This window comes from Pleurodeles waltl, chromosome 3_1 (assembly GCF_031143425.1).
Source record: "Pleurodeles waltl isolate 20211129_DDA chromosome 3_1, aPleWal1.hap1.20221129, whole genome shotgun sequence".
NCBI lineage: Eukaryota > Metazoa > Chordata > Amphibia > Caudata > Salamandridae > Pleurodeles > Pleurodeles waltl.
The window spans coordinates 701,022,456-701,039,832 of record NC_090440.1 but is presented as its reverse complement, the minus strand read 5'-3'; the positions used below and the strand labels follow the sequence as shown (position 1 = coordinate 701,039,832).

Genomic DNA, 17,377 nt, shown 5'->3' with positions numbered 1-17,377 from the left:
GTATCCTTTTCTTATAAATTGGGGTGGACATTTGCCAGGTTCTGCATATCCCCCGAATCTATAAGAACAGTCTGGCGCAGAGCAGCGTAACAAGATCCCTCCTGGGACCTTAAGGACAAAGTAAGGATGAGGACAAACTCGAGAATGTTCCTGAACTTTAAAGAACAGTGAGAGTGCGGAGAACTGATGACTCTCATCAAGCTGGTGAAGCATTAAGAGAAAGAGAAGGGGGTCCTGAGGTCTCCTCGAATTTCAGGAGCAGCATAGGCAGTAGAGGGATGAAAAATGATCTGTGTTTCGATGGACATGGAGAGGATAAGGAGGAGGGCAGGGAACTCTCCAGAGTTTTGAGGGGCAGAGTGAGAAGCTGGAGGGCTACTAGCCCTCCTGACTTTTGAGGAACAGAGTGAGGATGAGAAGAAGTGACATCTCTCCTGCACTCCGAAAAGCATTGTGAGAACCAGGAAAGGGCTGAGACCTCTCTTGAAATTTGGGGGAAGGCCATAACAAAGAGGGGGTTGGAGAACACTCTTGTAGTTTGATGGACTGGAAAGGAGTGAGAAACCATCAGTAGGCTGGGAATTTTCCTGAAATTTGGGGGTGCCATAACAAAGAGAAGGAGCGGGTGAGAAAGATGACAAAGATCTCTTCTCAAAGTGCAGGGACAGTGTGAAGATGGGGAGGATGGGGCACTCTGCCCTGGATTGAAGGCAGTGTGAGGAGGAAGAGGGGCAATAACTCTCCTGTACTTTGCGGAAGGGTGCGAAAACCAGAAGGGGCATAGAACTTTTCTGAACTTTGAGAGCGGGAGCAAGTGCACTTAGTCCATCCAGTGAGCAGTATCTGCAGGAGAAAATAGACACAATAAAAAGTAGTATAGAGAGCGTGAACTTTAAGTTGACCCCTTTCAGCAATTGGCCTTTGTGTTTTAGATCTCACTTAACACACTGTTTTTAGTTGAAGACCGTTTGTAGGTAATTCCAAGGACATACATTGGGCATAGAGCCTTTACATATCTTTCATTGGTTACTTTATTGTCACTCTAATATACTTGCTTCTTATTCAATGGTTTTCCTTCCTCTTCATGGAACATGGCGTTTTTAACAGGCTTTTTGACTGGATGACATATCCTTTCATTGCTCCCTTTTAAGGGACGGATCTACCAACATTTTGCGTTGGGTTTGCACCATGAAAGTGACGCAAACCAGTACAAAATGTTTTTTCTATTATTTACTTTTCAGCGCAAAACTTTTTTGCACTGGAAAATGACTAAAAGTAACGCAGAGTAGCGCGAGGCGCTGCTTTGCATTACTTTGCGTCAAGAGGACGTTACATGGGCGTTCCCATGCAACCACCCACCCTTTTTGACACAAAACCCTATCTCCCAAAAATGTGAGACAAGATTTTGCATAAACAATTTAGTCCTTTTAAAATCAGGCATTAAAAGGAGAAATGTAGTCATTTCTCCTTTCTTTTCGTAATTTGCGTGCGTGTTGTACTGTGCAGCAAACATACAAAGTAGGAAAAGTTTTAGAAATTATCTAGGCCTAGTATTTTGTACTGGATGGTTACCCTTCCAGTACAAAGCCTACGTTAGACTCTCGGACACACCCTTGTACTAAGGTGCAAAGGAATCAGTGCCGGTTCTAGGGAAAGCGGAGGAGAGAGCCACATCTCTGCAGATATGGCGCTCTCCTGCTCCCTCCTTCTCGCACAACGCAGCACAGATTTTTTGGGCTGCTGCATTGCATTGCCGGGAAGGATGATAGCTCTGCGCCTACTTTTTCTATAAGCACTCAATGAGAGTGCATTTGATTTCTAGCTCTCTACCTCATGAGCTTCCCCCGCCAAATATGCACCCCGTTCTCCACATTGCTGTCTCTCTCAAGTACTGTTCTTTCGTTCCTGTGCTTCTATATCTGTTGATCTCTCCTTCATGTGCTGCTTTGCCCCTCCTTTACCCCTTCTCATCCGAACTGTACACATTTTTATTTTGCCCCCTTGCCCACCCCCGTTGCTTCCCGCAACCCACTTCTCTGGACCTTAAAAAAAATTTAAAACCTTTTTTTCAATTACTATGAGGGCATGGTAGCTCCCACTTGCTGCTGGGCTGCTCCGCTTTCTGAAATGTACTACAGCGCATTTCAGTTTTTTTTGTTTACAGTACCAAATGGCATCTGCCATCTTCGGTCAATAAATAAAAAGAAAGAAAATGGCACCCATGCCATTCGGTAGAGATGCACAAGCATGGCGACATGCACATGCCTACTGAATGACACAGGTGCCAGTAGCGTCATGCCACGTATGTATCTTTTTTTCCAAGGCAGCAAAACTTTGGCAAAAGAGGATTTTGCATTTCAGAGATGCTGCACAGCATCATTAAAAAATTATTGACAAAGACAATAGGTCACTAAGGTAACATCTAATGGTTTTGCCAATTCTTTTTAACTGTTTACCATTGCTTAGATGGGCTATCCATCAAGGCCATGGCATTTCTGAGATATTTACATTGTCTCGTTAGCATTCCCAGTAGGTTTTGGTGATGGTGCAAGAAGTCGTTTTTTTGTTAGGCAACAGATGCAACATGATGTGGAGTTTGTAACTGCAAATCAGTGTGTGTTCTTTGATGTATTTACTTTGCTAACACAACGTTTTAATTGTTGATTCATGTTTTTTTGTTTAGTAAATGTGAGGTCTTTGGATGGCATACACATTCATAAAAATCAAAGAACAATGGTCCCTAATTAGAGAATTAAATATAAATATGTTAGTATAACAAAGTTTAACAACAAGATACTATCTGAAGAAATAGCATCTAATCAAAAGAAAAAGTTGTTGTGTGTTCTCCTTGGTGCCTGGGTTGGACACCCTTATTTTAGCCTTATGCCCATTGCATTTTAGCTTTAGGCCCATTGCTTGTGCCTGTAACACTCGGACACATTTTATTTTGTGTTCCTATTTTGTAACGAGGCTTGTTTTTAGCTAATTGTTTATATATTATAATCAGTTGCTTCATTCTGAGAAGACATAGTTATTCACACTGCACATTTTATCAGCCATTTGTATGCAACATTTTATCAGCCATTTGTACGCAATGCACTTTGTGCCCTATTCAAGGGTGTCATGTTTGGTACTTGACATTCTAAGTCGTATTGCCTCTCAAGGAGCTCAGAAGCCAGTCCCCCATTTCCAGACACATTTGGACATCAGGCCTGTTCCTAGAACACTGCAGGGTTTCATTATATAAACATCACAGGCCTATGGGAGGGACAGAGGGCATTCCAGTCATGACCATCCTGAGACACACATCAGTCCATCGACAGCTTCGCTGATCCTGGCGCTGACTTTTCAGCTACCTGAGAGGGATGCCATTCAGACAACAGGCAGACCTCTGCCAACCTTTTCAGTATGGGGTCATTCCCTTAGATTGGGACAGGCAGAAGGGTTACCACCGCTATGCTCCCAGATCTTAGACATAGGGTGTAGGTAGGAATCCATAGGCTTTTAGGATCAAACAAAGATGGTGGGGTTGTTTATCTGCTTCACATGGATTGTAACAATTATCACTATATTATGTTTTGTCTGCCTAATTATCGCAGCTCATTCCTTTTATACTAGGATGCAATTATTTCAATAAAAGCATTGAAATCCAGTTTGCATCTCGTAGTCTGCTTTGGCATGTGTGAGTCTCTGACTAGCTGAGTGAAAGGGATGTGATCTGCTCACCACGACTTCCCCTGAGAAGTCAGAGTGTCAGGTTCAAGTTGTCACAATCACCTCTCTCTTTCTAGGGTCGGGTGAGGCACTGTGGTCTAGCCAGGAGTTAGGCCGACAGCTTCCAAAGTGGTGTGGGACTGACTCAGTCACCCACACTCGGCGGTGCTGCCGCCCTATAACACGCAGTCTTATTACGATAATAGGAACCACATGACAAAGTATTTCTCAAAAGTTGACAAAAAACAACCCAGTCAGAACAAGCGTGCTCAGTGTGCAGAAAATGTGACACACATATATTATTAAAGCATTATATAAGTATATCACAATACATTTTGCAAGTACCACTTGCATATACATAAACATAGTGTTTGATGTGGTCTATAAGAGAAGTCAATAGTGTTTCGATCCTTGAAGGGTATGGGGCCATCATTCTGACTCTAATAAGAAAATCCTCGAAAGCATAATAGATGGTCAAGATTATCACAGCGCTGCTGAAGTCTGCAATGGTTTGTCTATTGCTGGGATTAACTACGGAAGGCTATTTGAGGGAGCTACTGGTGCAGGGGTGGGACAGGATGAACCTATAGCATAGGATCTGATGAGCATCACGGAGATGCAAGCCGGGGCAAGAAAAAAATCCTGCAAATTATAAGGGTGTCATTTTGGGCAGGATGAGCTCATGTCGGGGTCTGATGGCAATCAAGGAGGTGTAAAGCAGGTCCTTTAATGGATCCCCTAAATATTACAGATTTCCTTTTGTTGATAGCCGGTGCCACACAATAGGAGTTCCTGAAGGTAGACCACAATGGGAAACGTAACCAGTGCAGTTACGTTTCCCAATTATGATTTTGTTATTGAAATGTGTTACATTTGCATATTTTGATTTAATTCTCTAATTAGGACCAATTGTTCCTGGATTATTACATTATACTCCAGGTTCCTAGCGAATTTAGGGTCACCCTTGTTTTTCTGATTATACTTTCATAAATACACAGTGCTATTCACAAATCTCCGTAGTGTTGTTGTTTGTTCTATTTTACCGTTATGATAAAATGTTGTTGGATTAACTGCTTTTTGTTCACAAAGTAAAGATGTGCATGCACACACGCTAAATATATAGGCCTTTCATCTACCATGCATTACTGTGTTGTAAACACCTTTGACGAGCACTATTCACAAAGTTAAAATGAAAACTTCATACTTCATCCTCTGACTCCATTTCATAACACTTTTTTGAGGATAGAGCCTAATTCTGCTAAAGCAGTCTGTTCAGAAAAAGGGCTTCCATACTTTGTAGGCCAAGATGTTGCTTCATTACAGTATTTTATTTCTAGGACAGCTGGGGCAACTCATCACCCAGCTATTACCAAACATTCGTCCTAACACAAAGAGAGACCTACTGGCTTTACCAATGCTTGCTTAAGTGTATGAGCAGTAGCCCAACACTGAAAATCTCTGCATCCTGGTGTAATCATCTCACAGTCCCACAATTTCTAAAAAGGGATAACACCTGAGGTGGCCATACTCTGTAGTGCCACAAGAAGCATGTTAGGTTGTCAATTGACATCCTATTGTGTTAGGAGCTAAGGTACAAAAAAGTGCACCTTTCTGAATAAAACATGCCAACTCACTGCATCCACAGTAAGTGTCATTATTGTGTTAGTCTCAATAAGGAGGAACTAAGCATGGTTGACAATGGTTATTGACAAGGCTTAATTTGTAAAAGAACGAGTGCTGGTGCCCAGAGCTCTGCACAGAAGCCAGTGGCTGGCACTATTAAATGTCAGAATGCCGAATACCAAGTCTAAGTAGCTTCAGTCTACCGAAAACTTCTTTAACCCTCTGCCAGACACTCCCTGCCCTTTTATTGTACTCATGCTGGTTTCTGCTTTCTCCCTTTATGACGGGTTTTTCCTTTTTCTCTTACTCCTTCTTTCCCTTTTGTGGGTTTGCCCTCTCTTGTTTACAGGAAATGTCTGAAGAGAAAAATTAAGTACTGGTTCCCAGAAATTAGTGCTGGTGCCCCCACCGACAACCACTGTCTCAAATTAAGCACTGGCTATGGAGCTGTGAAAAATGTGCTCATCTACACAACGGAAGCTCCCAGGATCAGCACAGAATAGGAGAAATACCACTGCCCCTGAAAAGAAAGCACTAGGTGACCACCTCATTCACGGTCATCATGGGCACTGTTTCTAGCTCATCGCTTTTATGTGTCAAATCAATTAATTCTGTGTGTTGTAGTCTGGATTTACCTCTACTGAGCTTATTAGACTGGCACGTATGATAGCAGTGATTCTTGGGTTGAACACCCAACACTGATTTACTCACAAATGCTACTAAATCACCTGCAGACACCTCCTAACTTGTTCTGTCGATAGCGTCTCAAATATCCACGTTCACTCGGTTGGAGATAACCCCTCAATCACTCACACAATTCCTCTTATAAACAAGCATACACAGGTGCCCATTCATTTACTGATACAAGTTCTCTCACTTGAAAGCTCATGCTCAGTCACACAGATACACACATCCGCTCACTCGGATACCGCTCACTCGATGCAAATACATGCTCAGTCACACACATGCACCCTCTCACTCACTCAGATACCCTCTCATTTACTCACACACACTCTTGCTGAAGCTTGTTCATACACACCCTCACTCACTTGCAGACACATTCCCACTCACACACATCCTCTCACTCTGGCAGAAACCCGTGCACACTCATTCTCACTCACTTGCAGCAGCACTCATACACAAATGCCCTATTATTCACTGACTCGGACTCACTCCTTCATAATGCTCACCTGCGCCGACATGTCGATGAGTTTGTGGATGCTCAGCTGGAATCCTTCATCAGTTTTCAAAAAATCCACCAGGCTGCCTGCAAAACAGAGACATCCTTACTCAGCCACAGGATCTACTGTGCCCTCAACAGAGGCTGAGCAGCCGGGGTCTTTTAACTTTTATCAAAAGAGTTCCAATACTTTTTGGTAAAGAATAACCCTTCCTGCACTGTTAATAACAACCTCGAGTTGTTCCAGGCTGAAATAAAAGACGGGGTTCTCCTATACTGTGAGGTTTAATTTAACTTGCTTTTTCTTTCATCTGAGGTCTGTGCATTCTTATACTCTACATGTGGTTACCGCTAGGTTAAAGTCCAACAATATAGTTACAGAATATTTTTTGCCTTTTTAGTTATACGTCTTATACCGCCCTACACTCATTGACCCTGCCTCCATGTGTACTCAGGGTCATAGTTCCCATACATTTTTATGCACTTTCTACTCTAGCCTTCTATATCCTCGCCACACGTCTTCGCTAGCATCTGCTGTCATTCCACTCTATAGGCTCTTCCTGTTTCCCCTCTCCTTGTACCTCTCACATTGCATCTGGCTTTTACTTTCTTCTCCATGGCTGACTGCCCACTTTTCCCTTTCTCTTCAGTATTTTCACACCTCTCCTCCATCTTGCTTCCGCTGTTCTTTCATCATTCTTAATTACTAAATGTCAATCTGCCACACCTCCTACCATCTTCTCTTTTCACCTAATCCATTACCCTCACTTTGTGCCCACCTTATATCACTACTTCCAATTCTCCACAGTCCTGTTTGCATCATATCACTTTTTAGGGTCGAGCCTGCTAGCGCATGCGTCTCGTATGCAAGACACTTTTCTGTTCAGTAAAGGGCCTGCAGCCTGCCTGGAGCCCACCATTTGTTTGTTTGCGTGGCCCACTTTTGTACAGCTTTGTAATTCCTCAAGGCATGTCTGGCATCATTTCCGTTCCTCTGTGTGGAGCAGGGATCAAGCACTAATTGATTTCAACTTAATTAGTGCCTGTCCGCTGCTCCAAACGTTATCGAGGTACTATTTTGTTCTAAACAAACAGAAGGCTTGAGACTGGCACAAACGTGCCCAGCAGGACAAATACAATTGCAAAGTTTTCTTTTTTAAAGCTAACCTTATTTTATTTTGTTAAGTCGTCTTTTCTCAGTTTCCACTCATGTTTTTTTTTTTTTTTTTGCTCATGGGCATCAAAAGATGACAACTTGTTCAAAATATGCGAGACCCTTTGCATTGCAAATGCTTGTTTTCATTTCAGCCATACTGCACAATAGCATGCTACTGTAAAACATGGCTAAAAAAAGAGTGCAACTTCAAAGCACATTTAGTACATCGAAATTCCTCATGTTACAAGTGCCTTGGAGGGAAGGGGTTAACTATTCCTGAAGAGCAAGGGCACACAGGGCCCATAAAAGCTGGTGTAGAACAAGCATTAGGCAGTGAGTGGTCTATAAGGACCAGTGTACGGAAGGTGGCATCACTGGATCACAGACTGGCAGCAGCCAACTGAACATGAAGCGGACAGCACAATTGTATGTGGGGAGCTGGCAGAAGCAAGGCAGATGGGAGTCATGTAACATTATTGAAACAGTGACCTTGAAGTTCGGATACATGGCTATGAAGTGAAACTAGACTTGTGTGGTATTTTCTTCTGATATTGCGTATATTTAGATCTTATATCGCACAAAACACAAATTTGTAAGCTCAAGTCTAGATACTGTGCACCATATCTTTGAACGTGCTGACAGATATGCATTCTCACCGCATGACACAGGAAGTTTTCCAGTGTCAGCCTCAGTCCACCTACTAGCAAGGCCACCATCTGTCTCTTTCCTCCATATACCGGAACTCCTACAAAGCTTACTTAGCCCAGATTCATAAATATTTCTTTAGGAATTTACATTATTACAGCTTGGGAAAATGTGCATTTAGAAGATGCTCCAATTCACAAACCTAATTTTTACATACATAAAAAGTGCTTGTTGTGCTTAATTGGCCTGGCTCTTAAGCAACTGACCCATATGCAAGACATCCCCCAGGGACAAAGCAGAAAATGTGAAAAAGGACTTCATTCACAGACCCCTATACTCTATAGCCCATGATATGCATGATGGGTGGACTGCAGGTTTACCTATGTGATTACTTAAGTCCTGTACGTGTCAGTGTGCTCCCATTAGTAACATGACTATGTGTATGGATGTTGGACTTGATCCTCTCTGCAGGGACACCCCCAAATGTTTGTTTGTCTCCCCTTCTGTTTTCCAAAATGTGTTTTTGTTGACATTAGGACTTCGTGAACTTTACCACTGCTAACCAGTGCTAAAATGCTTGTAATCTCTCCTTTAAACATGGTGAAATTGTCTTACACCCAATTGGCACACTTAACTTACTTATAGGTCCCTAGTAAAGTAGTACTATATGTACCCAGGGCCTGTAAAGTAAATGGTACTAGTGGGCCTGCAGCACTGATTGTGCCACCCACTTAAGTATCCCTTTAAAACATGTCTCACGCCTGCCATTGCAGCCTGTAGTGCAGTTTTAAACTGCCAATTCAACATGGCAAAGTAAACCTTTTGCCAGGCCTAAACCTCCATTTTTAAAACATGTCACCCTTATGGTAGAACCCATACAGCCAATAGGGCATGGTGCATTGTATTTATAAGATAGGCCATGTGGTTTTATATTTTACATAGCCTAGTAGTGAAAAACTCCCAAATTCATTGTTCACTAGTGTGAGGTCGTTCCCATAGGATAACATAATAAGTGCTACCTTTTGATTGGGAACAGGTAGAAATGTCATGTTGGACTCAAATGAATTGTAATTTAAAAACCTTTTTAATAGTAAAGACAAATTTTATATTACTTTTAGAAAGTTGGCATGTTTCTGCCCTAACCTTTCTGACACCTTCTATGAGTTTCCAGCTCTCTGGGCCTGTTAATTGCTCCCCCATCAGGAATTAGTATTAGGCCCAGACAGTGAACAACAGAACTTTGGTGTAGCTAGGAGAGGGTCATGCTGCCAGGATAGGAGGGGCGGAGCTGTTCCCTGCCCCAGTTACATTTCAAAGGGCTGCCTCCAAGACACTCAAAAAGGAACTTGGCATCAGCCTTTTGTTACCATAGAACTCTTGGAACCTGGCGGGGTAAGGAAGGAACTTTCCAGACCCAGATGTGTGGGTCAACTAGAAGTTTCTCCCACTTCAAAGGATGGCACCTGGTGTAAGTAGTGGACCCCCTGAGCCACTCATCAGTTCACTCCTTGCCCACCATAGAACCCCCAGAAGGACTGCCTTGTAAGTCAGAGGACTGCCCTACTGCTTAAGGCCTACTTTGTTCCTCAGAGGACTGCCCGACTGCTGCCAGAGGACAGCTCTGCTGCTTGCAGCCTGCCTTGTACACTCAGAGCACTGCACTGCTGCTTGAGGCCTGCCTTGCTCCCTCCATCCCAGGCTATCCGGAGTGTTTTCCAAGGGTCAGTTGACTGACTGTTGGCATGTTCTGAGCCATAGTGACTGTAGGAAATTGCCACTGTTGGCCTGGTCACCCCCCACCACCTTTTGCCTAGTGTTGATGCCAGCTTTCATTGAAAGTGTGCCTGGGACTGTGCTAATCAGGCCCCAGACCAAGTGTTCTTCCCCTAAAACTGTACCTTTGTTCCCATAATTGGCAGAGCCTTGGCACACAGTTAAGTCCATTGTAAAAGGTACCCCTCGTACCAAGGACCCTGTGGCCAGGGAAGGTCTCTAAGGGGTGCAGCATGTATTATGCCACCCTGGGGACCCCTCACTCAGCACATGCCCACTGTCTTGCAGCTTGTGTATGCTGGTGGAGAGAAAAAGGCTAAGCCGACATGGCACTCCTCTCAGGGTGTCATGCCCACAAACCACTACCTGTGGCATAGGTAAGTCACCCCTCTAGCAGGCCTTACAGCCCTAAGGCAGGGTGCACTATACCACAGGTGAGGGCATAGCTGCATGAGCAATATGCCCCTTCCGTGTCTAAGTCCATTCTTAGACATTGTAAGTGCTGTGTAGCCATATTAAGTGTATGGTCTGGGGGTTTGTCATTACGAACTCCACAGCACCATAATGGGTTCACTGAATACTGGGACGTTTGGTATCAAACGTCTCAGCACAATAAACCCACACTGATGCCAGTGTAGGATTTATTCAAAATGCACACTGAGGGCATCTTAGAGATGCCCCCTGTATGTTAGCCCAACTACTAGTGTAAGACTGACCGGTCTGTGCCAGCCTGTCACTTTCAGACAAGTTTCTGACCACATGGGGTGAGTGCCTTTGTGCACTCTGTGGTCAGAAACAAAGCCTGTCCTGGTTGGAGGTGCTTCACACCTCTACCTGCAGGTACTGTAACACCTGGCGGTGAGCCTCAAAGGCTCAGGCCTCGTGTTACAGTGCCCCAGGGCACTCCAGCTAGTGGAGATGCCCGTCCTCTGGACAAGCCCCCACTTTTGGCAGCAAGTCCAGAGGGATAATTAGGAAAAACAAGGAGGAGTCACCCCCTCAGCCAGGACCACCCCTAAGGTGTCCAGAGCTGAAGTGACCCCTCCTTGAGAAATCCTCCATCTTGCTTTAGAGGATTAGGACCAATAGGGATAGGAATGTGCCCTCCTCCCCAAAAGGAGTGGGGACAAGGAGCATGTAGCCTCCCTCAGGGACAGTAGCCATTGGCTACTGCCCCCTGACCCTAACATGCCCCTAAATTTAGAATTTAAGGTCTCCCTGAACCAAGCTAGTCAGATTCCTGATGACCTCAAGAAAAGAAGAAGGACTGCTGAGCTGAAAACCCCGCAGAGAAGAAAAGGAAACAACAACTGACTCGGCCCGGCTCTACTGGCCCATCTCCTGCTTCAAAGACCCTGCAAAAGAAACGTGACACGTTCTACAGGACCAGAGACCCCTGAAAAATATCCAGGGGACTGCCTACATTACCGAGGACCACAAAACTCCCGTGGACAGCGGACCTGTCCAACAAGAAGAAGAGGAAACTACTTCCAAGGGACTCCCACCTCACTCCCAAACGTGAGTCCAAAACTACTCTGCACCCGACGCCCACGGCCCGTGTCCAGGTGGTCCAACTATCCAGAGAGGATCCCCAGGCAATTCCGACCAAGTGTCCACCCTGGGCTGACCTCTCTAACCCTCCACGACGATGCCTGCAGAGGGAATCCTAAGGATGCCCTGACCTCAACTGCCCCAGACGAAGATATCCGACGCCTGGAGAAGCACTGCACTCGCAGCCCCTAGACTCGAGAGAAACTGACCACCAGTGCAGCAGTGACCAGCAGGCGTCCCTCCTCCATATCCTGTTGGTGGCTTTTCCGAGAAGCTCCCCTGTGCCTTGCCTGCAGCGCCTAAGTGACCTCCAGGGTCCAGGTATTGATTTCCATTGGGAGCCTGAAGTCCTGTTTCCACCCTGCACCCAGCTGCCCCTGTGGCTGCTGAGGGTGCGTGTTTGGTGCCTACTTGGGACCCCCCCCAGTGCACCTCTAAATCCCCTTGGTCTGCCCTCCGACAACGCGGGTACTTACCTGCAAGCAGACCGGAGTACTCCCTATCTCCATAGGGGCTCACGTTATTTTGGCTCCTGTTTGATTTCTGCACCTAACTGGCTCTGTGTTCCTTGTGCTGGGTGTTTGGGGCTATCTAGAACCCCCAACGGTGGACTACCTATGCCTCGGAGACTGAACCTCTAAGTCGATTACTTACCTCCAAAACGGTACTGTACTTTCTTCCCCCAGGAACTGTTGAAAATTGCAGTGTCCACTTTTAAAATAGCTTTTTGCCATTTTAAGAAAAACTGTGTACATTGTTGATTCCATTCGAGGTCCTGATTATAACTATGCAAAGTACCTTTCATTTAATGTACTTACCTGCTAAATGAATCTTGTGGTTCTAGAAATAAATTAAGAAAGAATATTTTTCCCTATAAAAATCCTATTGGTTTGGAGTTAGTTCATTGAGTGTGTGTTTCTCTTGTTGTCTGTGTGCATACAACAAATACTTAACAGTACCCTCTGATAAGCCTAACTGATCCACCACCCTACCACAAATAGAGCATTAGTATTATCTATTATTGCCTCTGTCCAGCCTCTTGGGGAAACCCTGGACTCTGTGCACATTTTGATGTGGTATATACAGAACCAGCTTCCTACATTGGTGGATCAGCTGAGGTGTCTACGACTTTGCATTTTCTGCACTACTCAGCCAATATGTGATCACACAACTAAAATTCCAAAATTGGCTTTAGAAAACTGATTTTTGAATTTTGACTGTTTTTCCACATTTTTCAAAGTCCTGCTAAGGCTTTGGTTAAGTCCCTATTAACATCTTTTTGTACGTTTAAAAGTTTTGTAAAAGTTAGGATTTAGTTACTCGAAGTAGTTTTTAGTTACTAAAAAGTAATCACAACTTTAGTAGTATAATGAGTAGCTCAGAGGAAATAGTGATGGAACTCAACCTCACTCCTTACCTCCATCTAGGGATGGCAGAGTTAAGGACCCTCTGTAAGCTAAGAAAAATTAGAACTGGTTCCAACCCTACCAAGGTCAAGCTCCAGGAGCTCTTGGCAGAGTACAGCAGGGACCACCTTAATGAGGAGGAAGAACTCCACTCAGAAGGGGAAGATGTTAGGGATGAGGTGGATGATCGTCCCCATCCTCGCCTAACCAGGGAGACCAGGGTCCACAGACCCTTGTCTCCAAGGATAGAACTCACTGGATCTGGATCTTCCACAGGGGAGTCCAGTTCCTCTGGGAACATTGAGGGCAGCCTCAATGAAGAGGACTTCCTTTTAGCAAGGATGGACAAAAGGTTAGCTTTGGAGCAACAACTCCTAGCTATAGAAAGGGAGAGAGCAGCGATGAATTTAACACCCATAAATGGTGGCAGCAACATAAATAGGGTCAGAGAGAATACTGATATCCTAAAAATCCCCAAGAGGATTGTTTCAAAATATGATGAAGGTGATGATATCACCAAATGATTCACAGCTTTTGAGAGGTCTTGGGCAACCAGAAAGTTATGTAAACTCCTCACACTCTCTAGTAAAGATGCAGAATCCTATGACCACATGAAGGCTACCCTGATTGAGGGATTTCGATTCTCAACTGAGGAGTACAGAATTAGGTTCAAGGGGGCTCACAAAACCTAGAGCCAGTCCTTGGTTGATTTTGTTGACTACTCAGTCAAAACACTAGATGGTTGGATAACTGGCAGTGGAGTGCATGACTATGAATTTGTTTGTGAAGGAACATCTGTTAAGTAAATTCTTCAAAGATAAGATGCATTAACATCTGGTAGACCTAGGTCCACTTTCTCCCCCAGAATTGGGAAAGAAGGCAGATCATTGGGTCAAGACAAGGGTGACTAAGACTTCCATAGGGGGTGACCAAAAGAAAGGGGTCACAAAGCCTCCCAGGGGAAGGGTGGTGAGACATCTAAGGACAAAACTAAATAGTCTTCTCAAGGGCCCCAAAAACCTATTCAGGAGGGTGGGCCTGAGCCTCTTCACAGTCCACAAATGGGTATAAGGGTAAAAACGTTGATGCCAAGAAGGCCTGGTGTCACAACTGTAAACAGAATGGACACCAAACTGGAGGCATGGCCTGTCCCAAAAAGAATCCCACTAACTCTACTCTAATTAGCACTGGAATAGCCAGTATCCAGGTGGGATCAACAGTGTTACCAGAGAAAATCAGGGTTCACACTGAAGCTACTTTAGTCTCTGAGGATGGGGTGGATATAGCCACACTAGCAACCTGGCCGCCTAACATGCAAAAATACAGGCAGCAGCTTTTGATAAATTGGACAAAGGTAGAAGCCCTGAGGGATACAGGTGCCAGTGTCACCATGGAGACAGAAAAAATGGTTTCCCCAGGACAGTATTTGGCTGGACAAACTTATCAAGCTACCAATGCTAACAATGTGACTAAAGTCCATCCAATGGCTGTGGTGACTTTAGAATGGGGAGGCGATACTGGTCTGAAACGGGTAGTCAATCAATCAATCAATCACTGCATTTGTAAAGCGTGCTACATACCCGCGAGGGTCTCAAGGCGCTGGGGAGGGGGGGTGCTACTGGTCGAAGAGCCAGGTCTTGAGGAGTCTTCTGAAGGCCAGCAGGTCCTGGGTCTGTCGTAGGATGGTGGGGAGGTAGGAGAAGGATCTGCCGCCGGCGGTGATTTTTCGGATTTGGGGGACTGTGGTGAGGGCGAGGTTGGCTGAGCGGAGGCTTCGGGTGGGGGTGTGGAAGCTGAGTCGGTTGTTGAGGTAGGTGGGTCCGGTGTTGTGCAGAGCTTTGTGTGCGTGGATCAGGAGCTTGAAGGTGATCCTTTTGTTGACGGGGAGCCAGTGCAGGCCTCTAAGGTGGAGTGTGATGTGGCTGCGGCGGGGGACATCGAGGATGAGTCGGGCCGAGGGGTTCTGGATGCATTGGAGTCGTCTCAGGAGCTTGTTTGTAATTCCTGAGTAGAGGGCGTTCCCATAGTCGAGTCTGTTGGTGATGAGGGCCTGGGTAACAGTTTTTCTTGTGTCGAGGGGGATCCATTTGAAGATCCTGCGGAGCATACAGAGGGTGTTGAAGCAGGACGCGGAGACGGCGTTGACTTGCCTGGTCATGGAGAGAGTGGAGTCGAGGATGACCCCCAGGTTGCGTGCGTGGTCCGTGGGTTCCGGGGCTGTGCCTAGTGACGTGGGCCACCAAGAGTCGTCCCAGACTGATGGGGTGGATCTGAGAATGAGGACCTCCGTCTTGTCTGAGTTCAGCTTCAGTCTGCTGTCCTTCATCCAGTCCGCGACGGCCTTCATTCCTCGGTGGAGGTTAGCTTTGGCGGTGTGGGGATCTTCGGTGAGGGATATGATCAGCTGGGTGTCGTCGGCGTAGGATATGATTTTGAGGTTGTGTTGTCGTGCAACGTGGGCAAGGGGGGGCATGTAGATATTGAACAGTGTCGGGCTGAGGGAGGATCCCTGTGGGACGCCGCAGATGATCTCGGTGGTTTTAGAGCGGAAGGGTGTGAGGCGGACGCTCTGGGTTCTGCCGGAGAGGAAGGATGTGGTCCAGGCATGGGCCTTCTCTTGGATACCGGCGTCATGGAGGCGTGCTGATAGGGTGTGGTGGCAGACCATGTCAAAGGCTGCTGATAGGTCCAGGAGGATGAGGGCGGCTGTTTCTCCTTTGTCCATCAGGGTCCAGATGTCGTCAGTGGCGGCGATGAGGGCGGTCTCGGTGCTGTGGTTACTGCGAAAACCGGATTGGGAAGGGTCCAGCATGTTGTTGACTTCGAGGTAGCGGGTCAGCTGTTTGTTGACAATTTTCTCTGTCACTTTTGCCGGGAAAGCGAGCAGGGAGATGGGCTGGAAGTTCTTGAGGTCCTTGGGGTCGGCCTTAGGCTTCTTCAGAAGGGCGTTGATCTCGGCGTGCTTCCAGCTTTCTGGGAAGGTTGCTGTCTCGAAGGAACAGTTGATTGTTTTCCGGAGGTGGGGCGCGATGGCTGCGCTGGCTTTGTTGAAGACGTGGTGAGGGCAGGGGTCCGATGGGGATTCGGAGTGGATGGAGTTCATGGTTTTGATGGTGTCTTCGTCACTGACGCTGGACCAGACGGTCAGGCGACTGGTGCGAGTGGTAGTCACAGGGGTGGTGGACGGGGTTGAAGCTGTCATGGATGTCGGTGATCTTGCGGTGGAAGAAGGTGGCCAGGGAGTCGCACAGGTCTTGAGATGGCGGGATGTCGTTGGTGATGGAGCTGGGGTTGGAGAGTTCTTTCACGATGCTGAAGAGCTCTTTGGTGTTGTGTGCGTTGTTGTCTAGGCGGTCCTTGAAGGCGGTCTTCTTGGCGGTCCTGATGAGTTGGTGATGTCTGCGGATGGCGCTCGAGGGCTGTGTGGTTGTCTGGTGTTCGGTCGTGGAGCCATTTCTTCTCCAGCTTCCGACAGGTGTGCTTGGAGATCCGGAGGTCCTCGGTGAACCAGGCGGCTTTCTTGTTGGTGTGGTTGGTTGTAAAGGTCTTGAGAGGGGCGAGGGTGTTGGCGCAGTCGTTGACCACTGTGTGAGGTTGGTCGCGGCAGTGTCTGGGTCAGTGGGGTCGGTGGGTGGTCTCAGGGCGAGGGCGGTAGTCAGTTGGTCCTCTGTGACCTTGCCCCAGCAGCGGCGTGGTAGCTGTTGGGTGCGGTGGTGTGTGGTGGGTTTTCTGAAGGTGAAGTGGACGCATCTGTGGTCGGTCCAGTGTGGTTTGGTGGTGTGGTTGAAGGAGACGTGGGAGCTTGCGGAGAAGATGGGGTCGAGCGTGTGTCCAGCGGCGTGAGTGGGTGTCGTTACGAGCTGTTTCAGTCCGAGGTTGTCGATCAGGGCGGTGGAGTTGGCGTCGTTGTTGTTCTCGAGGTGGAAGTTCAGGTCCCCGAGGAGGATGTAGTCAGTGGAAGCGAGGGCGTGGGTGCTGATGAGGTCGGCGATGGTGTCACTGCACTGTGGGCGGGGTCTGGGAGGTCTGTAGATGAGAGTTCCTCTAAGGGTGGTGTTGGGGTCGGTGTGGATCTGGAAGTGCATGTGCTCGGCGGTGGTGAGGGTGTCATCGGTGTTCGTTGAGATTTTGATGGAGTCTTTGTGGATGATGGCGATTCCTCCTCCCACTCCGTTGGTGCAGTCTCTGCGGGAGATCTTGTAGCCCTGTGGGATGGCTATGGCGATGTCTGGTGCTGAGGTGGTGTTCAGCCAGGTCTTAGAGGAAGGCGAAGTTGGGGGCGGTGGAGTCTAGGAGGTCCCAAAGTTCGATGGCGTGCTTGCGAGCGGA

The 17,377-nt window shown here is 46.7% G+C and overlaps 1 protein-coding gene across 2 annotated transcripts in view; it reads right to left on the bottom strand.

The window, feature by feature from the left end:
* The window catches only part of LCK (LCK proto-oncogene, Src family tyrosine kinase), a 221,494-nt gene that overhangs the window by 14,774 nt on the left and 189,343 nt on the right, over nt 1–17,377 (bottom strand). For both annotated transcript variants that reach the window (XM_069223368.1, XM_069223367.1), the window contains exon 10: nt 6,528–6,604. In XM_069223368.1, coding sequence (XP_069079469.1) covers nt 6,528–6,604 — 77 coding nt within the window. The remainder of the gene's footprint in view (nt 1–6,527; nt 6,605–17,377) is intronic.